The 27,299-nt window shown below is 33.5% G+C and overlaps 1 protein-coding gene across 3 annotated transcripts in view; it reads left to right on the forward strand.

Annotated features, from left to right (window-relative positions):
* Positions 1-27,299, forward strand: part of LOC118203041 (tau-tubulin kinase homolog Asator-like) — a 156,553-nt gene that overhangs the window by 128,266 nt on the left and 988 nt on the right. For all 3 annotated transcript variants that reach the window (XM_085807743.1, XM_085807741.1, XM_085807742.1), the window contains one exon: positions 6,648-6,678. In XM_085807743.1, coding sequence (XP_085663869.1) covers positions 6,648-6,678 — 31 coding nt within the window. The remainder of the gene's footprint in view (positions 1-6,647; positions 6,679-27,299) is intronic.

Here is a 27,299-nt window from a genome sequence, read left to right on the forward strand (position 1 = left end):
TTGTGGTTTTGGAGCTGAGGATGGTGGTTCGGTAAAACCATCGAAACTAGTCCTGTGAAAATTTTGAAAATATAATGCTGATTTTTGTTGTTTGACTTCTGAATTAGTATTTATTCAGCGTGTTATTGTGTCTTAATTTACAAAAGAAGCTCAACATTTGTTTGTTGTATGAAACGTTTATTTCTAGGTAAGTTGCTTAAGCTGGTTACCCCCTAATACTTTTTTTTTTTTTTAATTTTATGAATAGATGCAATTTCTTGTTCTGTTACAGTGTTCTATTGTTAAAAAATTCCCACTAAACTGCTTTAAGAATTGTGGATGTGGCTGAGTGATGGTTCCCACAAGATATAACTCCATTGCTGAAACAGTCAACTTTATTAACACAACTTATAAAAACACAGAAGCTGCTACACAATACGAAAACTTTGTAGAACTTACGGTAAAGACAATGTGATGTCAGCTGGTGCCATGGGCAGCTGTTTTAAAGCGTGCGACATCAGCTGGCAACATGCAGCTGAGCATAACACAACCACAGAGACCCAGAGTATCCCCCGCGAATGACATAGTCACGAAACAAAAGAGGATGATTACAAGATTCCAGTAAAAGATATACACATTCCAATAAAAGTTATACATTAAAATGTACATAAAAAATAAAATGCAAGATATATAAATGGGAATGTACAAGTAATAATATAGCTTAAAATTATAATTGAAATATGCATATTGTAATTAAATTAAAAAAATAATGATAACTTAATAAAATAAGAATTTTATATAACTTCCAAACATATGAGGGGAAAAAACCTAAGTATGCACTAGAGAAAAATATTCAGTTATATTACAGTCATCAGTCTTTTGGGAAATTAACACAACATCCTCTTGAAGTAGTTATTTGTTTTGGAGGAATGTTTGAGTCTTCATAGATTTTTAGATATGGAATCTGAAGAATTACGGGTGTATCTGTACATTGTGACAACATTGTGATTCTGTACATTGTGACAACATTGTGATACTTCTTTCTCAATTTGAAGCAAACTCCATTGATAGAACAATAATTTTTATTTAACACTCAAAATGGCAACATACAAACCAGAAAAGAAAACATATTCTAACATTTAAAAACAAAATACATTCTTTGTGCGAGAGCCACTCATGGCACTCGAGCCTGCATTTCAGACATTGCCATTAACATATACCTTAATGTTCATCTATTTAAATTATTTATTTTTAATTACAAGGTTTTAATAACAATATTTAAAGCTGTTACAACCTCTCCTCCAAAGGAGAGACTTTTTCCAAAGGGGAAAAGTTCTGTAAAATTCGAAAGTTTATGAGCTCGGCTTGCTCATTTGCTTAAAGAGAAAACATAACTTCTCTCATAAGTTTCCAAACTTCAGACCAAAAATTTTAAGTTTTAAACAAATACTTTTACACCACATTGTCATCTACATAGCGGAACCATGCCGGGTAGTTTAAAGTTTCAAGTAATTTTGATTTATAATAATGCATGTAGATATCAGCGAGGATGGGACTGAGGGGGCTTTCTATGGCTAATCCCTCAGTTTGCGTGTAATACTTATTTTGGAAAACAAAATGTGTTTGTTTCAAACAGAGTGAAGTGAGGGAAATTAGCTCATCAATTTCGATGCAAGAGAAATGAAATTCATGAAGTCTGGTTTCTATACATCTTAATGCACCTTCCATTGGAACATTTGTGAATAATGATTTTACATCAAAAGAAACCATGAGTAAATTTCTAGAATTGCTTTTAACTTTTTTTACAAAATCTGTTGAATTTTTTATGGTGTAAATGTTATTATTCAATAGAGTTGAAAATCTAGAAACTAAATATTTAGCTAACGGATATGAGGCAGTGCCTAAATTTAATACAATAGGGCAGAAACGAATACCTCTCTTATGAATTTTGGAAAGAGCATATAATCTGGCACAATTCACAATTCATGGGATAAAGCGACTGTTTTAAGTTGGTCGAAAGGATTTGTGAAGATTTGATCGTAGTTTTTATTTTTGACAGGTCCAAAGGTGATCAGAATGTATGGTCCTTCATTTAAGAATTTAGTGACACCATTCATGTAAGTGTTATTGTCCATGACGACTATCTGGCCATCTTTGTCGGCCTTTGAAATGATAATATCCGGATTAGAATGAATTTCGCACATTGTAGCTCTTTCTCTTGCTTTTAAGTTTGGTTTCAAAGGCTTATTGTTTAATTTCACATTATGAGCAATAAGATTCCTAATAATTTCTTTCTTTGTATCTTACACTTTACTGAACTTGAAAGCTTTTTCAATAGGAGCCAAAATCTTTGGAATTGAGGGTTTTGACATTTGTGAGAAGTTAAAATAATATTTTAGAATTCTCTCTTGTTCTTCTGATAAACTAACACTATAAATATTAACTATTGGCTTAATATTTACAATGGGAAGATTTTTTAGACTACTTAAGTTGGAAGATTGTGAAAGAAGTTTTTGAATTTGATCCTGCTATACAGTTCACTTTTGAACTTAAGACATGCAATTCTCTTCCGTTTCTCGACATTCTGGTCACACGTAACACGTCCAACTTCAGTTCTCTGATTTACCTTCCACGGCACTAAAAATTATGTCATCTGACTAAACAAAAGTTAGCTTCATTTTATTCCTATATTTTCTGAGCACTTCAGATTTGCTCTTCCAAACTATCTCTTGATGAAGAACTAAATTATTTATAAGCAGTAGCTATTGACAGGGGCTTTTCACCCAATATTATTAATCAAGCAGATAAAAAATTCTCATCTCAACACACCAAAAGGCACACTCTTGTTTTAGGAGATTATAAGAATTCTGTTGTCATTCCCTTCATTTCATCAATTAGCTATAAAATTGCATGTATTTTACAGAAATTTAAATTTTGGGTTGTTTATTCTCCAATCAATAAAATTCCAAGTTCCATACTCAAGGATCCCATTCTGGATATGAATTCCTGGGGTTACAGGATTCCCTGCCAGTATGATTTAATTTACATTGGTCAAACAAAGAGAGCCTTAAAATTTCATGTTAAGGAACATGAGCATATGTTAGGGAAAAGGAAACACAGAAGGCTTCACTTGCCCAGCATTGTTGGTCCGAAAATCACACTTTCAATTTTTCTGCAGCCAAAATTATTGAAAAACATCTTCCATTGGTGAACTAAATTTTCTAGAGGCTTTTAACATTCAAAAAAATCTTTCTGTTCTAGTTAATGACCCTAATTCCAATTCATCTTTGCCTTCAGCCTTTAAGGAAATTATGTTTTAGTTCTTGTTTCATCAACAGATGGCGCCAGTAGCTTAACTCCTGTCCAGTCTTTATCTTCTAATAAGCTGTATCGTATCTTTTTCATTTGCACTTTAGCAGCTGAGTATGATGGTTTGATAAAACCATCGAAACTAGTCCTGTGAAAATTCGAAAATATAACACTGATTTTTGTTGTTTGACTTCTAAATTAACACTTTTCAAAGGTTTGTTGATGAGGTGACGAGAGGCTTAAACTGTGTATATGCATTTATTGATGATATTTTGATTGCCTCAAGAAGCAACAAAGAGCATATTAAACATCTACGAAATATCTTAAAAAGATTAAATCATTATGGTTTAGCAATCAGACTTCCTGTGAGTTAGAATCAACCCTGTTCTGAGTTAGTCTGCAGTACAACTGTAAGGCTGCCTTTGGACATCTTGTTTCAGCTTTCTTCTCCTTCCCTGACACAAACATATTTTAATTGTTTATGATGTATAATGCAATCTCTGACTCCCAAATCAACAACAAAACAGTGCTCAGAACCTGTTCACATTCGTCCATCCTTAAAATCTTGTTCTCGTGTTTATTTGAAAACTGACTCAGTCAAGCCTCCTCTTCAACAGCCATACTCAGGTCCTCATCCTTTCACTGAGGACATGACAAAACTTTTATCATCTCCATGTGCAGTAAGAATCAAACTGTTTCAAATGATCGATTCAAACCTGCATATTTTATTAGTGGTAAAACTAGTCCATAACACTAAACATTCTAATGAGACGGACACATTGAAGAATACCATGTCAGCTATCTGTAGTCTTTAATCCGGACTCGTCGGGACTTCAGCGATTCCAGATTATCGGTTTCTCCGGATTATAGATCATCAATTTAAATTTGGTAAGATGGCATGCAGAAATTATAAAATTAAAAATATGAAACCGTAATTTATGAAATAAAGAGCAATTATGATCTAAAGGGTATCAAAATTTGCAAATAAAAGCTTAGTATTTATTTGTTTACTTTATTAAACATTTCTTTCAACGCGCGCATGCGTAAAGCATACATTACGCATAGTCGAAATTAGAAAATTGCAACCAGAAAACTATTTGATGTGTATTCGTGATATTTATAATGACGAGGAATTTGATTTAAATCATATCAAAGACAGAGTACATAGAGATGAAATACTACATTTAGTAAGGAATTATAAGCTGAATAAAATAAAAACATCTCCACAACTACTGAAGTGGCGAAAGGTACAGCCAACGTCAATACAATGTAATCAGTATATTGTTGGCCAAAATGTGCATTCCTATGCAGTAGGTATTTGAAAATAGCATGCCGAAAACTGAGTTCATTTGGAGAAAAATAACTTCTACTGCACATCTGCTTTTTCCTGGGTATTATATTCTCCATTGCTTAACTTTGTAAGGAAAAAAATAATAATGCGAGTAGCTAGATTTTGGATGTTTGGTGTTCCGGACTTTTATATGCTTTCTCTGTAGTATTTTTATATGCTTTTGCTCACATTTTGTGTACTAAGCAAATTTTGATAAGGAAACTTTACGAAAATAAAATTTTGGATTAGTTTTTAATTTATTCTTTACACTGATATTTAGTTTTCACACTGATAATGAAGAAATGAGATATCTGAGAGTTTGAATATGTCTTAAATTTTTGAATATGTCTTAAATTTGAAAGACAGTGATAGGTACTGAACAGTCAAATTATAAAGATCAGAGATTTGCAATATACAGTGTGAATTTAAAATATTATTTGCATAGCACCAAAACAATGATTGTCTGAACTCACTTAAGAAAACAAGTAAAAATTTGGCACGCATTTGGTATTAATAAAAATAAGAGTAAAAATTTGACAGGCATTTGGTATTAATAAAATTAAGAATGTCCTTTTTAATACAATTTAAAATTTCAAAAAATAATGCGCAAAACCTTAAGAATAGCAATCATTTGGTGGAAAGGTATTAATTTCTATGCATATGTTGTGATTTCAAAACTCAAAATGATTTGTGCCGATTTTTGTAAATAATGGCCTAAAATTTAATTAAGTGTAATTTTTATTGCTTTGATATCTGAAATGAAACATTTATCAAAATTGGTAATAATTCTTTTTGTTTTGCAAAATTATTAGAAAAATATATACATGAATTGGTTTCATAAATCAAGGGCAAATTAAAAATGAAACGAGTATAAATGGAAATTTCGCTACCAATGTCAGTAAAAATCTTAATGGATTCAAAATAATTAAACAAAAGTAATAATAATTACTAATCATTAGTGTAATTCCCTCCATAGGCTTGAATTATTTAAAAACATGTGCTCAATATAAAATTTTCATGGAAATCTGTCATTGATTACATTGTAAACAAGAAATTACTTGGAATAATGTTGAAAAATGTGTTTAATTTTTCAAAGAAAGTATCTTGCATTAATAAACTTTGTGAAGCAATATTTTGGATAATAATAGTGAATGAGATCTTAGTCCATGTTTAAATAAAAAAGTGAAATTTTTAAATATTTGAATAAAAACATACTGATATTATATCTTTTGTTTCATTATTAGTTGTAGTGATTTGATTGATAAAGGTAATAATACTAATTGTAAGTGTAATTAGCTGATTAATAAAACATTCTTTATTAATTAAATACCAACATTCATTTAGAAACAGCAGTTTATTTGTTATATGCTTAATAAAATTGTAATAAAAATTTGAAATGTTTTACAACTTAGAATTCAGATTTTTAAAGTAAAAAATTTTTGATTAGTTTATGGCTTGCTATTTCTGTATGCCTCAGAAAATATTGATAAAGTACCATTAAGGTGGATTTTTTGTTGAAGAAAAGGATGGCTGCATCCATATTTTCATGGCTTTTCTGCTTGTTAATGAAGATAAATCCACTTGATTCTATAAAGGTTCTTCATAAAGACATCCCTCCTTACTCTCTCTGAGTTTACCATGACGTATGTTTTGGGGATGAATTAAGCATCAAGTTGTATTTAGCAATGATAGTTTTTAAAGGGGTTAGTTGCAAACTTGGACTAAGAAAGCTTATTTAAATACCACTTGTTGTAATGATTATCTAGTTTGAATAGATAGATACAATTTCATTTTTTCCACTTTTAATAATTCAAAGCCTTACTGTATTAGCTTTGGTAATATGTATGTCCAATGTCACAGATAGTATGTGAAGTTTTAAATCAGGAGAAAAATATATCTAATGCCAAGTTGTATGCAAGATATTTCTTTCGTTTATTTTCTTATTTGTATATTAGCAACACTAAGTACAAAATATTTATTTGTAGTGCTGTGCGTAATATTTTTCATTAATCTCTTTATTTCTTTACAGTGATGATTCTCAATTAACTATAGAGATAGAGGTAAGATGTTTTCTCTTAGCCTTCAAACTAAGTAGTTAAAATTTGTTATATTTATCTTAGTGTAATTTTAAAATGCATATTCATTAAAATTAAAATAACTGCTGTTATTTTATATTGTATTAATTGCTCTTTCATTGTATTATGCATTCTTTTTCTACTAAAATTTGTTTTGCAGTATAATTTATTGTATAATTATATAATCTCAGTATAATATATTATATAATTCCATAATTTTTGGACTTCTGACAAAATTACTGGGTTTAAAGTCATGAAAAAAGTAAGGTAAATGAAATTTTCTTATATTGTATTGTGTACACTCTGTTCAAAATGCAGTAAGTAAAAGTAATATTCTTAAGTACGAGTTGTGTTCTAAAAAAAACTGAACTTTTGCTTTGTAACATCTTCATTGATTATTTTACAACATTTAAGCACAGTTCCCCTCAAAGTAGTCCCCTTTTTTTGGCAATACACTGTTCCCATCATTTCTTCCGTTTATGGAAAGCCTGGAACAAACTTTCTGGAATAGCACATAAAACTCTTGTTGCATTGTCCTGAATCTCCTGTATGGTTTGGAAATGACATCCTTTCAACATGGTTTTCAGTTTGGGAAACAGGAAAAAGTCAGCGGGGGGGGGGAGGGGCTAGGTCTGGAGAACACAATAGATGGGACACATCTGGAGTGTTGTACTAGATTTTTAGGGATGAAGAGACACACATGAGCCAGCGCATTGTCATAATGCCACATGCAGATCTGGTTTATCTACAATTGAGGCTTCTTGTGCACAGCATCTCGCAAATGCACTAGACTTCTCTTTACCATTTGATCATGTGGTACAAATTCCTGATGGACTGTGATGAGGGTAACACGCCAATAGATGGCAGCACTAGTTTTCTCTTTTTCTACTCTGTGACATGACAGAATGTTTTTATTATTATAACAGTTTATGATGTAATAATTTTTCATGATTAATTTATAAGTCGTTTGGGATTCAATATTATGTTCATGGAGGAATGGGGAGTTTACTGACTCTGCGCTAGGACTGAATGCAAGTATATTAGTTTAATTTATTCTTTGTGTACTCAGCTCGAGTTTCATTCGTCTGTGTGTAGCTAAAATTTTTATTTCAGCACTTATCCCTTTCCCAGGAGAAAGACTCATCGATTTGAAAATTGCCATCTGGGGTCAAAACTTTACACAATTGTGGGGGTTAAATGTGGTGTGTTAGCCTCCAAAAGACACCCGTTGCTTCGTGTTTTCCAAAATCCTAGAATGCAAGGAAAATGAAAGAGGTGATTGACAACTAATTTGTCATTCAGGAGTCACGCTCTCTTCCCTTTGTGAGGTGTGATAAGATCACACAAAGGGAAAGCTCACTTAAAACGGAAATGTACTTAAGGTCCATCTCATAATGTAATCACAAAAACTGCTGGTATGAAAGCATGCTTTTATTCTTTAGGGAAATTCTTTTTAGTTCTTTGTTAATTTCAGATGAAAGACTAGAGAACACAAGAGAAATTTGCGCTCTGGTTGATATAAATAGGTTCTTTCCGAAATAAATTTTCACAGTTGGTGAAAGGAGGAAAAATATTTCTAAGGCACGTTTTAGATGCAAACTAAAATGTATCCAAAAGTTGAAAAGGAGCCCCTATGAGGCCAAAGGGATTGAAAATCAGAATAAGAGCTTTGAGGTTATCAAGTAATAAAATTGTTTAACGGCATTTCTTCCTGAAAAAAAAATATATATATATATATATATTACAAACTATACAAAAAATAAAAAAGGGACCCTTACGGTCCTCGATGATCTAAAGTGTGTGTGGAGGGGGGCGGGATTCTTCGTATACTGTATGAAGCATGGTTTTTTCACATATTATCTAAAGCATAAAATACAACTTCAAAAATGCAACATACTTTCTCGGCTGAGTCGGTCGTAGTGCTTCATTTTTCAATTTTTTTAAATTTTCGGCTGAGTTACATCTGCTTGTAATATTATACTAGTTCAGTTACAGCATGATAGGATTTACACATGCAGTGTTATATTTGCTAAATTTCTTTTATAAAATAATATTGAATTTAAATCAGGTTGAAAAGCTTTTTACCCATATTTTACATAAATATGTTCAGCTGGGTTGCATCATCAAAGTGCATAAAAACATAAATTTTATTTTTAAAATTTTTAATTTCTGCCGAAATTTAAAAAAAATTTGTCTTTAGACTTACATAACTGTATTCAAGCACTCATCACTACAGACGCACATCAAAAGTATGCAAAATTAATTTAAAAAACAGGGCTCACCAGCAGCCGAGCGGTAAAGTCGCTGAACACTGGTAGTTCGGTCCGAGGTTCGAATCCCGCGAACAGGCTGGCTGCATGGGCGTTTTCGTGGTTTTCCCCATGTGTAACGTGTATATGAGCCAGTTTCCCTTAGAAAGTCCTCCACGAAGGCATCCCTCCCCTTAGGCAGATAGCCCTTGAGGCTTTGCCATAATCACACACACACACACATAATTTAAAAAACGAAGATTAACAGTTGGCAGCTAACTGGAAAAAAATGTCCTAGAGGGGTGCCGGTATAAAATATATACCGGCTCTCAAAATTTAGGATTTCGCTCTAGATTTTTTTGAAGTCTCAATTTTGTGTCCTTAGGGTCCATAAGTCATAGTTCATGCAAAATTTTACCACAGTTTAAATTATCTTATATGCCGCCCCTCAAAGGGTTAAAGGGAAGGTTAGGAGTACTCTATAGTTTTATGGTCTTTCGCATTAAGAGGTATGAAAAAAAAAAAAAAAAGAGAGAGAGAGAGAGAACTGCTGCTTTAGAATGAGAAGCTAAACTTGCTCTATCCAGTTGTTGTGGGAACCAATGCATATATTTGTATGAAAAATAAAGGCTTCATGTTTGTCAATCAGCTGTAAATGTCTTCTTGCAGAATATTATTTGATTTGTTTAATATCTTTGGCTTCTGCATTCAATAGTTTGCAGATGAAAATAAACAATTGTGCAGATTCTGTTTCCTAAAATGAGTAATAGTATTGAAAGTTTGCTACCTTCTGAAATTTAAGAAAAATGGCAGTTGCAGAAAATGTTGTAAATGAAGGCGATGCCAAACAGTTTTATTAAATGTGGTACTGAGCAATAGATAGTGCACTAAAGTTGAAAATCTGCGTATATATCTATATAATATGATATATCAAAAAATTTTCTACTGTGTTGGTATGAATATCATTACCAGATAAAGGCTAATATTAGTTTAAGAAATATTTGTTATAACAGTTGTAAATTATGTACTGGTTATTTGTGTTACTGCTTTGTGCATGCTACCCTCTTCTGAAAGTTTTAGCATTCAAGAGATAAGAAAAAAATACCAAAGTAACGCTTAAAATTATTCAAAGCAGTAACTTTGTATTTCACGTAGATCTTAATTGAAATTCTACAGATTTTGAGGGTGAACAGGTACAAGTCTGTTTTCATGAAGGGGGTGGGAAGAAGTGGTAAGACAGCTTTGGTCAGATTCCCCCCCCTCTTGACAAAGAGGGACTTATACCTATTCACTCTCAAAATCTGTAGAATTTTAGTTAAAATCTATGCCAAACACAAGGTTACTGTTTTGCCTGATTTGAAGTGATAGCAATGTATCTTGGCTGTGAAATTTTTGAGAATTTTTATTGTTTACCTTGGGATTGTCCCACAAATTACGAATCCTTCCATTCTAGTTACCTGTGCTGAATGCCATATGCGATCTAAATTTCCCATAGACACTGACGTGTAAATTCTCATCCCACATTGCACCTTTGTTGTCCAGTTTTCTGTAGGAAAAAGAAAAACAAGACAGATCTGTTAAGGTCACTCAAATATCTGAACGATAAAGCTTGCTAATTTGAGAATATGTATTACTGATCTCTGCAATAAAATAGCATTTGTAATATTAATTTTTAAATCATCTTGAAACGTCTGTTGTCATGTGCTTTTATGATCAGTATTATAAGATAAATATGCTTTGGTGAGCGTAATTTTAAAACCAAAGATACGTTTACTTGGTGTAAGCAGCATTTCCCAATTAGTCTGTGTCTAAGAGGCAAAAACAATTTCCAACGCTTAAGAAACGTAGTGTATTAAGCTCCTGAATTCTGCAGTCTTCGATGTTCAGCTATATAAATGATCCCAAAGGCTACCTTTACCATTTCAGCCATGAACATGACTATGATGAGTAAGGAACATAAATTAACATGGGAAATTCTGAACAAATGCAGTATTTGCTCCTGTTGATTGCATGGCAGATATATCATCAGATATGTCAGAAAAATTTCAATAATCATATTTATGTCATGGCAGTGCATTCTATTATAAATTTATATTCAATTAACATATCACTCAGTATTATTGTATATTAGTGTATTTCTTGGTGATCCTTAGTAATTTATTGAACATTGAATTGTACATTGTAATAGGCCATTTTCTTTTGACATGCTTTACTGCGGAGAAAGATCTTCCTGTTGAAGGTATGCGTGGTTCATTTGTTTACTATTGCAACTTCACTAATTCGAGGCGAGCAAGTAAATGAAACAGAATTAAAGTTCTTACCTTAATAAAGTGTAATCCATGCTGCGGATGTAAGGAACATGATCATTATTAGCACACAAAATAACATATTTATTAGGTATAAGAAGGAAAAAAATATCTAACGATGATTACAAGCATAGTTTACTGTCCATTGTATAACGTGAAAATGAATCATGCAAGGAGAGAACATTTCTTCTTCTTTTTGGATCAAGTCCTATTCCAGTTAGCGGAGGCGAGGATATTAACGTCAGAGGGTGCAGCTTCATCACTGTCGTTATCAATTGCTCCACAATCTCCCACTCGATGAGCTGTTTCATCTGGAGTAAAGGCAATTCCTTTTAACAAAAATTCCAGCTGTCGTATGGGTAAAGGTTTTGTGAACATGTCTGCATACATCATTTTGCTGTAGCAGTGTTGTAATTTAACAATTCCTTGATTTTTGTAGATCACATATGTAATGATATTTCATATTGATGTGTTTGGTATAACTGCTCCCTTTTTCTTGTCTGGAAAGATTTATGCATGATATATTGTCCTCGAATATGATGTTATGTCGAATATGATGGAAAGATTTATGCATGATATATTGTCCTTGAATAGCTTCCTGTTGAGCAAAGCCTAAATCTTCCATCAGTTGTCTAATCCATTGTAGCTCCTGCAAGTTTAAAGCTAGAGCGATGTATTCGGCTTCTGTCGAAGATAAGGCGACACAATTTTGTTTCTTGCTTGTCCGTGATAGCATACTGTTTCCTATTTGCTTGTCTTGATTCCATGGTTCTCTTAATTGAAATATATATCTGGATGTGGATTTTCTGTCAGAGGTATCTCCTGCCCAATTGGTGTCTCTGTAAGCTTTGATGACTGGTGCACCATTAGATTTTAGATGTAATTAATTGTAGCTCTCAGGTATCGTATGATTTTAATTATACAGTTCCAGTCCAGTTGATGGATTTTCTGCTTTTCTGCTAAGTATTTCAACAGAATTTGCTATGTTGGATCTTGATACTGTTGCTAAATATAAAAGTGCTCCCACTGCTTCCCTGTATTTCTGATTGTCGGGGAAAACATCATCCTGGTTGTTTTGGTTTTTCATAAAATTTGTAGCCATGGGTGTATAGCTTAGTTTCTTTGGTGACTCTCCGTCGAATTTTTCAATCATACTCCTAATCTTGTTAGCTTGATGAAGTTTAAAGCTTCCGTCTTTTTCTCTTTTGATTTTGATTCCTAAATATATAGATACTTCTTCAAGATTTCGGGTGTCGAAATGTTCTTTAAGAATTCGTTCAACTTCTTGAATTGATTCACACTTGTCGCTCGTGACTAATATGTCATCAATGTGTACGATTATGTAAGTTCTTGCATTTTTCTCGATTAGTGTCAAGGAACATGGATCAGCCTTTCCTTGAACGTATCCTTGTTTGCACAGGATTTCAGCTATCTTGTGATTCCAGTTTCTGGCTGCCTGTTTTATTCCATAGATACTTTTATTTAGTTTACAGACTTTGTTTGCTTCTGAAGCAGAGATGTAACCTTCTGGTTTTTTCATATATATATCATCTTTCAGATCTCTATATAGAAAAGCTGTTTTTACATCAAGGTGGTTTACGTGCATCTTCTTTTGAGCTGCTGTTGCCAAGATAGTCCTTATTGTGGTATACTTTACGACTGGTGTGAATGTTTCGTCGTAGTTGTGCCCAAATTTTAGTCAATATCCTTTAGCTAATGAATGAGCTTTATATCTGATAACATTTCCTGAAGCGTCAGATTTTGTTTTAAATGTCCATTTGTTTCCAATTGCTTTCTTTCCTTTTGGAAGATCAACAAGGTCCCATGTTTTGTTTCTCTTCAGTGCTGCCATTTCTTCTTTCATGGATTTTAACCACAGTTTCTTCTCTTTGGTTGGAAAAGTTTGCAGTGCTTGCCAGTCTTTAGGAACTTTGATTTCTTCATTCTTAGCCATGTATGAAAATCTGTTTGGTGGGATTCCCTTAGTCGTTCTCTGGGATCTTCTAGGTAATAGCGGAATTTTTTCTATTTCAATTCCTTCCTCTGTTGTAGCATTTGGACATGGTTCTCTTGATTTATTTTCTTTAAAAGGCCATTCTACTTCCTCATCCTGATTATTCAATTGACGAGGCATTTCTTCTTTTTTGTTTTCATCGAATATTACGCTTCTTCTGATCACGACGTTGTTTGTATATGGCATCTAAATTCTATATCCTTTAGTACGGTCATTATATCCAACAAGAATTCCTTTTTCTGCTCTTTCATCTAGTTTGCTTCTTTTCTGCTTTGGAACTAGGCAATAAGCTGTGCTGCTGAAAGCTCTGGTTTAAGTTTGGCTTGTTATTATTCCAAAGCTCGTACAGTGTTTCTTTCACTGTTCTTGATAGTAGCCTGTTAAGTGGCTGTTATTATGGCTTCACCCCAAAATTCTCTTTTGAGTCCTGAATCGAGTAGCAGGCATCTTGTCATTTCTATTAAGTATTTTGTATATTCTCCCCCATTGTCTGTTCTGAAGGCGTTTGGCTTCTGTCCAAATTTGTTCTTCGTCATGGTTACAAATTGCTTTAGTTTGGACATAGCTTCATCTTTTGTAGCTGGCAGATAGACCACTGTGTATCTCAAATGATCGTTAATGAATCGTCGTTGGATTTCTTTCCTCCTAGTGATGTTTTACCGATTGGTCCACAAATATCTGAATGTATCAAGTCTAGAACTGACTTTGCTCTATAGTTGTTGAGCTTGGGATGTAGCAATTCAGACATTTTGCTTCTCATACAGCATTCACATTCTTTTATCTTTCTGGCTTCTCTGTCAATCCATATTCTGGTTGCCAGGCCATCATTCTTTAGCCTCTTGATTGCTTCATAATTTCTGTGCCCTAGTCTTCTATGCCAAAGATGTATGCTGTTTTCACTTCCATCTGCAGCTGTAAGTTTGGCTTTTCTTCTTTGTGATTCAATTATGGTATATAAATTTCTTTCTGCTTTAGCAATTCCTGTGGTTTTATTTTTCTCCTTTATTCTGCAAATATCTTCTTCAAATTCAACTGTAAATCCTTTCTTTGTAATTTTTCGTGCGGATATCAATCTTCGTTTTAGGTCAGGAACGTATAGAACATCCGTGAGTCTTACTTCTATTTCGTTATCTTCATCATCTGTATTGTATCCTCTGATACCTTTGGACTTCATCTTGGTACCGTTAGCCCTTGGTGGTGTAGTACCGTCAGCCCTTGGTTACCCCTTGGTGGTGAGGGAAAGTATCCTCTGATACCTTTGGACTTCATCTTAATACCGTTAGCAATTGCTATTTGCTCGGTTTTGCTAATTTAGTGAAAAAGTTTATGTCATCGGTCATGTTACAAGTAGGCTCCTGAGTCAACTGACCAGTCTGAGTTTTGAAATTTTCTTTCTCTGGTGACTTCGAACATGTAATTCTCAGTTTTCTCAAGTTTCTTATGTTTGTTTTCATCTTAGTGTTTATCCTCATTTACAGCAATTTTCGTTTTTTTTTTTTTTTTTTTAAATTATTTCCATAATTTTCTTTATTCTCTTGCTTTTCATTCTTAAAAAATGAGTTACTATCATTTTTGTCTTTTTCTTTGTGGTTATTTAAGAATCTGTATTCCTTTTCTAAGTGTCCTATTTTTTTGCAATAATTGCATTTTTGTTGATTGAAATGCTTGAATTTTTTATTGCAATTTGTTTTAAAGACAGCTATTTCTTCTGTTCACGTGCCTTCTTTTCTTCTCAGGCATTCATCAATGAGTTTCATTTTTTATGTATTCCAACGTTAGTTCTTCTTCTGGGTGTGCTTCTAAAGCTGTAATAAGATTTTCATAGCTTTTTGGTAAGCCGCCCTGTAAGAGTGCTGCAATGTGACTGTCCTTTATTTCTTCACCAATTCCTCGGAGTTCGTCTATGATTTCGAGCATTTTGTTTACGTGTTCTTCGAGTTTGTATTCGTTTTCTGCTTTTAACGTATACAGCTTTCTGAGATAGTAAAGTTTACTAGAAAGATTACTCGAAAGATTCTTTCATGAATTTTCTTTAATTCATTCCATATTTCTTTAGCTATCGTTTTATTTCTTATGTGTACGATTTGGTTGTCTTATACAAGTAAACTTATGGTAGCTTGTGCTTGTTCATCTCATTTTGTCCATTCGGCATTTATTTCTTTTGGTGTGTCATCAGCGATTAAATCCCATAAATTTTCCTTTTTTCAGGATCATTTCAAGTTTGTATTTCCATACTTGATAGTTGTTATTGTTTAGTTTCATGATTGAATATTTATTTTCGCGACTAGTAGCCATTTCTGCTTCTGTATTTTGAACGCACAGTACACAACAATGTAGTTTTGTTTCGCTTTTGAAGACAGGCTCGGCTTTTCCTTTTTCAGATTATCCAGCTGTAATTTATGGCAGGGTATCTTTTCCGTTTGTATTTTTATTCTTAATAGCTTATTTCAATATATTTTAGGCATCTAGTTGAATTAAACGTGCTCGGTCTCTTAATCTAATGTTGAAGGTATGTGTAATTCATTTGTTTACTATTGCAACTTCACTAATTCAAGACAGGCAGATAAATAAAACAGAATTAAAGTTCTTACCTTAATAAAGTAATAAAGTGTAATCCATGCTATGGATGTAAGGAGCACGATCATTATTAGCACACAAAATAATATATTTATTAGGTATAAGAAAAAAAATATCTTGCGATGATTACAAGCATAGTTTACTGTCCATTGCATAACACGAGAATGAGTCATACAAGGAGAGAATGTTTCTCCTTCTTTTTGGATAAAGTGCCATTCCAGTTATCGGTGGTGAGGAGGATATTAAAACATCAGAGGGTGCAGCTTCATAGCTGTCATTATCTATTGCTCCAAACTTCCAACCTTGAATTCTCAACCGAAATAAATATATATGAATCTACTTATGTAAAAATGCATAATAGTGAAAGAAATAGGTGCTAATATTCTACAGGTAAAGGGTAAGATATTGTAAAATATAACAAGATTTGGCAATACAGTGCTTTTTGGAACGTTGCCAAGATAATCGATTCTTTTAACAAAGCTATAAAATAATGAATCAAGATAACAAGCAAAAGATACACATGGTTAATTTAAATTGAAAGTTAAACAGAACTAATGAAAAATTAAGTTGAAAGATAAGAAATTTTTGAAATAATTTTGCTGTAGGAAGCTGTACTGTAGCTTTTTAGCACAATACGTACAGTATAAACTTTATGTAATAATAAATGAATGCTGTGATTGAATGTATAGTTCAGATGATGTGCAGTAAATATGGTCTAAACCATAATCTAATTTAGACTAACAGAAATTAGTGAAATAAATTGGATTATATGTTTCGGCACAGTAAGACTACTGGTAGCAGAGCAGCAAAACCAGTGGCCACGGGTGATTCGAAGTAAGTTCAAATCACAGTGAATGGATTATCTGAAAGAAAATTTTCTTCATGAGTAATGAGAATACAATACCACTTACCATGTGAAAGCGAATTTGAATGACGTTTACCATGAAAGGTCTTTAAAATTTTTTTTTTTCTGCTATCTTTTGGAGCTTCTTCTCCCAATAATAAAAATGGTGTAAATTTTTTATCTGCCTTAACTTGTTTTTTACCCCCGTTCTTTTATTTAAAATTCTGTAATATATGATTTCAGCTTTGTTTTCAGCTTTGTTTGTTTCAGCTTTCCTTTGTTCATTATTTGATGCAACATCTATGAATTCACTTTCTGGTGTATAATCTAATTCATTTTCAGAATTAACGTAGCAAGAATTTTTTTTTCCTTTTTTATTGTCTATCATTTTCCTTGGATTTTTAAATTTCAGAAATCAAAATTTTCAGTCAAATATCTTCTTGTGTCTATTAATTTTTAAATGCCAGGCTCTATAATTTGAAATAGTGTCCAAACTACATCTGTCTTAAAAAGGGAGAATTAAGGAATTATCACATTTCTTCATGGTACATATTGTAGTGTGGTGTTAATATAAATTTGCATTCGTAAAGAGGGAAATGCATTAAGTCAATTAAGAAGTGAAATATAATTTTTCTAATACTGAGAAGTACAGGGTAGCCATCAGCAAGCTTCCATGCTCAGAGCAATCTGCAATTTTATCAAAGCACCAGAACTGCGATGAGTCTGAAAGATTTTTTAAAAAATTTTTCAGTAAGATTTTCTCTGAGGCTTGAGAGAGTTTCCCAGCTTGACTGATCTGAAGGCCTGTTATCTAATCTTTGATCTAATCTGTTTATACTGATCTAATATTTTTCATTTTCTCTGACAGGACCTTCCATGACCTCAGCCAACTTTAATTCTCGCTATCTCATCTGTTGAATTCTGATTCGGTGTAGAAATTAATAATAAATTTGACTGAAAATTAAAAAAAAAAAAAAAGAAAGAAAGAAAGAAAGAGTTTCTTGGCTTCTCTTTCTCCCCCCCACTAGAAAAAGAAAGCATATACAAAATATTGTCTTACCATCTTCTTAAAAATAACCAGTAAATATTTTAAATCAGCTGGCTCAGTATTTCGCAAAGCATGCAAGTAAACATGCACAGTACCTTTTCATAGTCATGAATCTGTGATCCGAGGACATCAAATCAGTCTTGGTTTCTGTTTACTCTGAAAATCACTTCATTTATTTCGGATGAAAAGGACGAACTTTAATAACTCCTGTTTATATGACTATTTGCAAATATATCATGCTCTTTACATTTAAAGTTTCAAGTTGCTTAATTTTCAGAATGCTGCCTAAGCATGTTGCCCTGCTCACTTGAATTCCATCAATCTCTCTTTTCTCCACTGTTTGCCTTTTTTGTAGCCATGTTCATTTTGGTTTCTTTTGAAGTCGCAACTTTCTCTGCACCAAGACAAGTAGGTTGTCTTTCAGTACTCAGGTTTAACTCCAAGGAATATAGGTGCTCCACAGGTCTCTTGATTAGTGTGCCATTTGGAATTCTCAAAGTACAAGAGCATGCATTCTTCCTACATGTACATGTGTAATAATCTCTAGTTTTCACATGTGTTGAGTCTAGTTGTCGTCTTTGATCAACACTACTGAATCTTTTTCTGTGGTTGTCATCAGATGATCTGTCATCATTTTTAACAGCTTCATGTGTCCTAATCTGAGCTTCATTAGATACTGACATTTCCATATCCTCCAAAATCGCTCTGTCAATTCTGTTCTACATCTGTAGCTTCAAGTAAATTCTTCATTTGTAGATGCTTGCCGCCTTATTTTGTGTGGTAGAGTGACCATTAGTCTATGTTCAGTCAAAAAATGTCCTAGACCCAAATGGCCGGATTCCTCTACCATGTAGGAGCACGTTCTATAAACATTATTACATCATTCTACTGTATAAAGTCTATTATCCGGACTCATTGGGACTTCCCTGATATTGGATCATCAGTTTAAATCTGCTTAAGATGGCATGTAAAAATTATAAAATTAAAAATATGAAATTGTGATTTATGAAATAATGAAACATTTATGATCTAAAGTGAACGTTTATGATCTAAAGTGTATCAAAATTTACAAAAAAGAAAAAGGCTTAATATTTATTTGTTTACTTTATTATACATTTCTTTGAATTTAAATTAAGTTACTTCGTTTTTTGTGCTAATACTTTCTGTTCAGTTCTGTAGACAAATATAATTTCTTGTTTAGTTACAAAGTTTTCCACAGTTCAAGTTATGTAGTTGCTGTTTCGAGAATTTTCAGTAACCTCTCTGTCACTTGTCTTCAGTATCAGTAGTGGTATTTTCTGGATCTAGAACCATACTTCTGATTTCGCCATCCTTAAATTGATTGATGATTGGAGCATTTTCATTGCAATGAAAAACCTCTGTTATATCACCTTGATTTATTACCGCTTCTCCACATTTCTTTACAAAATCCATTAATTGGATAATGTTTTGTGATATCTGAAAGCCTTCAAATTCATGGCTATCATCTGCAACATCCTCACGAGATATGGTTGATGGCCATAAATTATGCCAAGCACTTTTTAAAGTATCTGGAGACACAACCTCCCACGGTCTTGCAATGTTCCACACAGCAGATTTTATGCTAAAATATTAAAACAATTCTTGAGTGCTCTTGCAGTTTTTCAAGAAATTTAACATGAATTTTAAAAATGCTACTTTATATTTGCATTTCAGTGTGTGCACTATTCTGATATCCATAGGCTGAATGATGGACGTACAGTTTGGAGGAAAGAATAACACAAATACATTTACCTTTCACTAAAACTAAGTGAAATATGAGCTGATTAATTATCTACAATCAGGACGGATTTTGCTTCATCAGGTGAACTAACCAAATTTAAATTTTGCCGAGCCTCGGCTATGAAATGATTTTCAAACCAATCATACATTAACGTTTGTGACATCTGTGCTGTTTTATTTACATGATATATAACAGGAAAATCTTTACTCCTTTAAATGCTCGAGGTTGTGTATTTTTCCCGATTACGAAAATTTTGCACTTGTGCTTTCTTGCAGCATTTGGGCATGCTAAAATTTGCGGTATGTATTGCCAGAAAAGACCAGTTTCATTAGCATTGTCAATTTGTCCTGGAGATGACGTTTCACTATTGATGATTTCAATGAATTTGTCTGCAAATAGGTCAGCAGCTTCAGTATAAGCTGAAGCTTTTTCTAAAATTTTTAATTGCATTATAAAACGGCAATTTAAAAATTTGTTTAACCAATCTGTCAAATATGTGCACTCAGTTTTTTAAGTTTATTTAAGTTTCACTGTTATTTTTTAAAGTTTATCAGTATTTCATAAAGCATGCAAATAAACATGCACATAACCTTTTTGCAGTTGTGTATGCATATTCTGAGTACATCAAATCAGTCTCTGCTTCTATTCACTTCAAAAAGTACTTACTCCATTTATTTATAAAGAAGAGAAAGATCTTTAATAACAGCTATTTACATGACTATTTTCAAATACATCACACTCTTTACATTTAAGGTTTCATTTTGCTTAATGTTCGTAATACTACCTAAACATTTCACGCTGCTCATTCGAATTCCATCAGTCTGTCTGCTCTTCACTTTTAACCTTTTTTTTCGGGGGGGGGGGGGGGGAATCAAGTTTTGTCTAAGCTCTTTGTGGTTTCTTCTGAAGCAGCATCATTGACAGCAGTGGGCATTTTATAAAAAATAGATGTATATATAATGTAGCATAAATAAAGCATAAGGAATTTAATTAAGACTTTGATTAAATTATAAAGATTGTGATTCAAAGTATTGATTTCAATGTTTGCAAATTCCAGTAAAAACGTATTTGATACATCATTTTTACTTAAACTAATTTGTAAGTATCATGATTCCTTTGTCTTCATAAATGAGCTTTGTATAATGAAAGCACATTAAAAGCCTGATTATCTGGCATTCAAGTAAACGAAAAACTCAAGTAACCAGAAAATTTCATTTTGTTTTAAAGCACCCCTTTCGAAAAACTAAGAAAATGGGAGACTTGTAAAACCATAATGCATGTACAGGACTCTTGAAATCCCATTGATTACTTCTAAAATATGAATGCAATTTCATGCTTTCAGAAAATGTAGCTTACACATGTCCCTCCCCCATCTTTGTATAAATTGTTCTGTTCCAAGAATTGATCCTTGGAATGGGATAGGATACAGTGTGAGGTTCCAAAATTCACAATAGGCATTTAGCTTGTCTATTACAATTACTATAGGTATAAGGTAGTGTTCACTAAGTTTAATGGTAGCGTTCACTAGAGTAAGATGCTTTTGCTGTTCTGTTAAATGTATTTTAGGCAAAAGTCTTACAGTTGTTTAAAAAATTTGGTATTAAACATACTTTCCCGTCCCACACTTTCCATTTATGACAAAGAAAAACTTGCCAAATAATGGAATTTAGCGGAAATAATATAAAAGCGTAACAACACAATGCAATCGGGCGCCTTAATTTTAGTTAAACAGATTAATTCTCGATATGCCAGTTAGGTTTGTGTAGAGAAGATATGAGTTAACTTATTTATCTGCTTCTCCTCACAGTTTGAATAGTTTGAATAAAGGTTACTGTTTCGGATCTCCCTTTTATGGAGTATCTTGAGAGTTACACGATTCTGCCATCAAACAAATATGTTTTAATGACTATGAGATGCAACTCTTGTGCTTGACAGGATGACAGATGTATCAAATCAAAGATAAATCTATTTGAAACATTTATTTTTATTGCCTATTTATACACTTTTATATGCAGGAATATTTACAAAGGTTAATCCAGTGTACTTAAAGGAAATGATCATATGATTAAATGCTTTTAACTTAGGTGAACTTAGGTGCAAACACCGTACCAGTGTTCTTGCTTACAAATTTAAGCTTCAACTGATTGACTGTCTTTGTTGCTGGCTCTTCTCGAGCAATAAGTAGGAAGCTGATAGGCTGACTGTGAAAGAGGTTCATGACAAGAGACTGTTTTAGAAAATACAACTACTGAATAAACAGGATGTTATGTAAACGTAATGTTAAAAATTATAATAGCGATTTCAGTTTTTTATACTCTATATCTATGACTAATTAAGTAAAAAACAATCTTTTTTCTTTATGCATTTACTGGAATGATTGACACAAGTTTGGTGGCACCTCTACTGGCTTTCATGGTTAATGGCGTTTTTTTAAATCTTACATAATTTTAAATGTAGGCTTTTAGTACTCAAGCTGACTCTTTTTATAACTGTAAACAGGAAATTTCTTTCTCCATTCATATGGCTTTTATAGTACCACGAAATGCATTTTATATATGCTCGACTATCCGAAAATTTAACATTTGGAATTTGGCACGTCTTCAGCATCCTAAATAGTCTTAAGCTTTTACTGTATTTTATTTTCTGGATAGTCTTAAGCTATATGATCACTTGCAAGCTAACCTTAAATAGTGTTATTGATCCCAATATTCATGTATGTGAAATGTGTATACAAGCCAGTTTCCCTTAGAAAGTCCTCCACGAAGGCATCCCTCAGGCAGATAGTCCTAGTGTGCTTTGCCGTAATCTCAATAAACCAACCAACCCAATACTGATGCCACATATTAAATTATGTTAAGCATCAATATCGAACTGGCCAATACCATCTAATACATGTGGCAGCGACTGAATTAATATGTAGCGTATTCGGAAACCAAGTACCGTTTCATTCTAGCGCCTTCGCAGCGCTGTGGTAGGCGTCCCGCGCATGCGCACTAGTCTTTCTTGTTCACTGACTTTCAATTGTTGCCATTTTGGTTGCTCTATGTTGTGTTTTCAGTTTGCTGTGCACATTCAAAGTGTTAAGACAATTAGTTCTCCCGCTGACTGTGAGATTCATGCCGTGATTAAATTTTTGAACACAAGGAATGTTAAACCGGCCGAAATTTATCGTCAAGTGACAGAAGTTTACGGTGAATACGTGATAAGTGATGGAATGGTGAGAAAGTGGGTAAGAATGTTTAATGCAGGTTGAACAAATGTCCACGCCGAGGCTCGGAGTGGTCGGCCTTCTGTTGTCACTGATGATTTGGTAAGGAAAGTTGATGAAGCAATTCATGAGAACAGACGCTTCACAATGACAACTCTTTCAGAGGCATTTCCACAAATTTCACGTACTGTTTTGTTCGAAATTGTGTCTGATCGCTTGAATTATCGCAAACTGTGTTCCCGATGGGTTCCAAAAAAGCACACTGATGTTCACAAAACAAAGTGACTTGGCAGTGCCCTGACATTTCTCACGCAGTACAGTGATGAGGGAGTAAACTTTTTAAACCAAATTGTGACAGGTGATGAAACTTGGGTGTGTCATTTCACACCAGAATCGAAACAACAATCGATGGAGTGGAGACACACTCATTCTCCGAAAAAACAAAAGTTCAAAGTGACAATGTCATCACAAAAAATCATGTGCACTGTCTTCTGGGATAGGAAAGGCGTTTTTGCTTACTGAATTTCTTCCCAGAGGTGAAACGATTAATGTGGCACGATATTGTGAGACTTTAACAAAACTAAGGCGTGCCTTTCAAAACAAACGAAGAGGAATGCCCAGTAAAGGAATTGTGTTGCTGCATGACAATGCTCGGCCCCATACTGCTGGTGTCACTCAATCGTTAATTCGACAGTTTCATTGGGAGCAGTTCGATCACCCGCCGTACAGCCCGGACTTGGCGCCGTCCGACTATCACTTGTTCCTGCACATGAAGCGTGAGCTTGCTGGCAAGCGCTTTGGATCTGACAATGACACGAAAAATGCTGTGGAGTCGTGGCTATCGAAACTGGCGGGAAGTTTCTTTGACGATGGTATACAAAAACTGGTCCCTCGCTATGACAAGTGTTTGATCATTGGGGGAAACTATGTTGAAAAATAGTTTAAGACATGTATTTTCATGTAAAAATAAAATTGGATTCGAAAAAATTGTTTTACCTTTTTTTTTTTTTTTTTTTTTAAAACGGTACTTAGTTTCCGAATACGCCTCGTAGATATATGTTTTTAGCAATGTTAAATGAAATAGCAGTTTTATGCTTCCTATATAATCTCAAACTAATCAGGTAAAATCTACTTTGTATTTATTTTTATTTTGCATTTAATAAATTATTCTTTTCATGAAGTTTTATGTATTGTTAGGTGTTTCGCTGTCTAGGTAGATTTTGTGCCAATGTTTATGCTTGGCGAAAATTGCTGCACTATTAACAGAAAAGTGACAAAATTTTTTTTGTTATGAGGAAATATTAAAATATTTGTGTTAGCACATAAGAACGTTTTATAGTTCATAAGTAGGAACTGTGGAAAAAAATGATTGACAGTGTGCCTGAAGATAAAGAAAATTTATTTCTACTAAAATTAGTTTGTGTAATATGAAACAAGAAGTGAAAATAATGGATAAGAGTCCATAGTTTCATAAAAGTGGCACTGATAAATCATTCAAATATAATCATAGTTCTTGTCATCTTATATAGTATAAAATGAAAATGTGATATCATTGTCAAAGTTTTGTGCAATAGAATGCAAAAACAAGTGTATAAAAAGTAAGTTATCCAACACTTTTACACTTTTAGGGCTTACCTTCATATTTTCAGAGTAGCAGTTTCTTAGAATGAAACTAAGCCTTGCCTGTTTTTCTTGATGTGAAGATTTTAGATCATTTCAGACATTTCAGAGAGAACTTAAGATCAGGATTGAAACCTTGATATATTGTAGTTACTTTCTTCATTTTTCTTTGAATGAAACTAAATTTGGCGCAGAACAATAACTGATTTAACTTATTCTGCTAGGAAGGTCAAGTTTCCTGGATTTTATGTTCAAGAGAGAGTCTGAAATCTTGATGGAACCCTGACAAGCTTGAATTTTTACTATCCACAGCTTTTCATATAAACAGCATCCATTTGCTCAATATTAATACAGTCAAAACTCTTTAATCCGGACCTCAAAGCTACAAACGGATGGTATAAGCTAAGCTAAAATTATCTAATTTTTTATTTCACTTAATGTTGCAGATTGTGTTGTTCCTTAATCTTCTAATTGGATCTGGCTTATTATTTTTTGCAGACTCTTAGAGCAATTTTATAAAAGTAAGCTTGAACTTTCAATTATGTCAAAAAAAATTTCCGATTCTGGAGCTGCCAAAGGATCTCCGAGGGCATTTCGAAAAGTAAAGATACACCATACGTCAGAGGAAAAGAAAAGTTTTGGTGAGCAATTTGGCAACACAGGTGTTAACCTTGAACCGTTAGCTTTCTACTCGCGGACGTTCGGCATTTCAGCATTGATTCTGGTTGGAGTAGGTCGTGTTTAAAATGGCTGCCCCGATTTAGAATCCCACCAAATGCAAAGAACACTCCGTCATATGTTTTCTTCATGCAAAATGTGTCAGTGGATATTCAGAAAGAAATTGTTTCTGTTTATGGGAACATTATGAATCGACAAAATGTAATGAAATGGTGTCATTTCTCTGAAGGTAGGAGCGATGTTCATGACGAACAAAGAACAGGTTGGCCATCTGTGATCTCTGATGCCCTTCTTCAGAGAACAGAGGAAGTAATTCGTGCAAATACACGTCTCAAATTGAAAGAATTGCATCAGATCATACCGGAAGTGTCAACGACAACTATTTATGAAGTTGTGACTGTCAAGTTAGGGTACAGGAAATTGTGTGCACGCTGGGTTCCAACAGGCGGCAACCTTCTATGACCATGGGATACGAAAGCTTGTGCACCGACTTAACAAATGTTTGGATAACGGGGGTGATTATGTCGAAAAATAATAAATAATCCAGTTAATAAGATGTAACTGAAGTTTTCTAAATAAATGTTTTTTTAAGGAATGCGAGCCATCTTAACTTTTCGAAATACCCTCGTACAAAGCAAAAGCATGTTTCTATGTCCATCAAACAGAAAGTGGAATTGCTGCAAAAAATGGATAAAGGCATATCCTTTGTTTCTCTAACCATTCCGAAATCTGTTTATCAATTTCACGCTGCTCTGTGAGGGGAGGGGGAATGTTGCGGCATGCAATTAACTGGAAGTTGATCTGTAAGCACTATCCTTATCTTCAGGGCAGATGTTTTTATTTTTTTCGGCTTATGATTCCTTACTAAATGTAGTATTTCATCTCGATGTACTCTGTCTTTGATATGATTTAAATCAAATTCCTCGTCATTATAAATATCATGAATACACATCAAATAGTTTTCTGGTTGCAATTTTCTAATTTCAACTATGCGTAATGTATGCTTTACAAAGCATGTGCGCGTTGAAAGAAATGTTTAATAAAGTAAACAAATAAATACTAAGCTTTTATTTGCAAATTTTGATACCCTTTAGATCATAATTGCTCTTTATTTCATAAATTACGGTTTCATATTTTTAATTTTATAATTTCTGCATGCCATCTTACCAAATTTAAATTGATGATCTATAATCCGGAAAAACCGATAATCCGGAATTGCAGAAGTCCCGACGAGTCCGGATTAAAGACCTTTTGACTGTATACAGTACAAAGTCCGTAATGCGAACTCGCCGGGACTTAGGCGATTCCGGATTAGGGGTTTTTCCGGGTTATAGATCATCAATTTAAATCTGGTAAGATGACATGCAGAAATTATACAATTAAAAATATGAAACTGTAATTTATGAAACAAAGAGCAATTATAGGTATCAAAATTTACAAAAAATAACTTCATATTTATTTGTTTACTTTAGTAAACATTTCTATCAATGTAAGTTAAGTTGCTTCATTTTTTGTGCTAATACTTTCTCTTTAATTCTATAAACAGATATAATTTCTTGTTCAGTTACAAAGTTCCACTGTTCAAGTCCTGTAATTGCTGTGTCGAGAATACCGACTAACTTGTCAATCGAAATTTTTTCATTTTGAATAACGTTCCCTGTTACTTTCTTCACTATCGGAAGCGCTCATGGGTAACCGCTTTACTGGCTTTACGCACATACGTAAGTTTGTGGCTTTGAGGTCCGGATTATAGATCATTCCGGATAATGGACGTCCGGATTAGAGACTTTGTACAACTCAAATTAAGTGAGGTTATAAATAGTGAAAAAAGAGAAGTATTTTGAAGTTTTTCTAATGTTCTCTGGCCATTAGTATGTCAGTGCTCAGTTATACTGATTGATAGAGGTGACAATACCAACCTCAGATGTAATTAGTTATTGAGGCATTCTTTATTAATTTTTTTAATTCCTTAAGAATTATCATCAAGAATTCCTCAAAAATATTTTGAAATATGTTTAATTAAATTATGATAAAAATTTGAAACACTAGATAACTAGGAATCCAAATATTTAAAGGCCCACCAGCGGCCGAGCGGTAAAGACGCTGAACACTGGTAGTTCGGTCTGAGGTTCGAATCCCGCAAACGGGCTGGCTGCATGGGCGTTTTCGTGGTTTTCCCCATGTGTAACGTGTATACGAGCCAGTTTCCCTTAGAAAGTCCTCCACGAAAGGCATCCCTCCCTTTAGGCAGATAGCCCTCGTGTGCTTTGCCATAACTGAATATTCCATTCCATTCCAAA

Source organism: Stegodyphus dumicola, chromosome X1 (genome assembly GCF_044657685.1).
Source record: "Stegodyphus dumicola isolate Sdum_Otavi_A_Nest chromosome X1, ASM4465768v1".
Lineage (NCBI taxonomy): Eukaryota > Metazoa > Arthropoda > Arachnida > Araneae > Eresidae > Stegodyphus > Stegodyphus dumicola.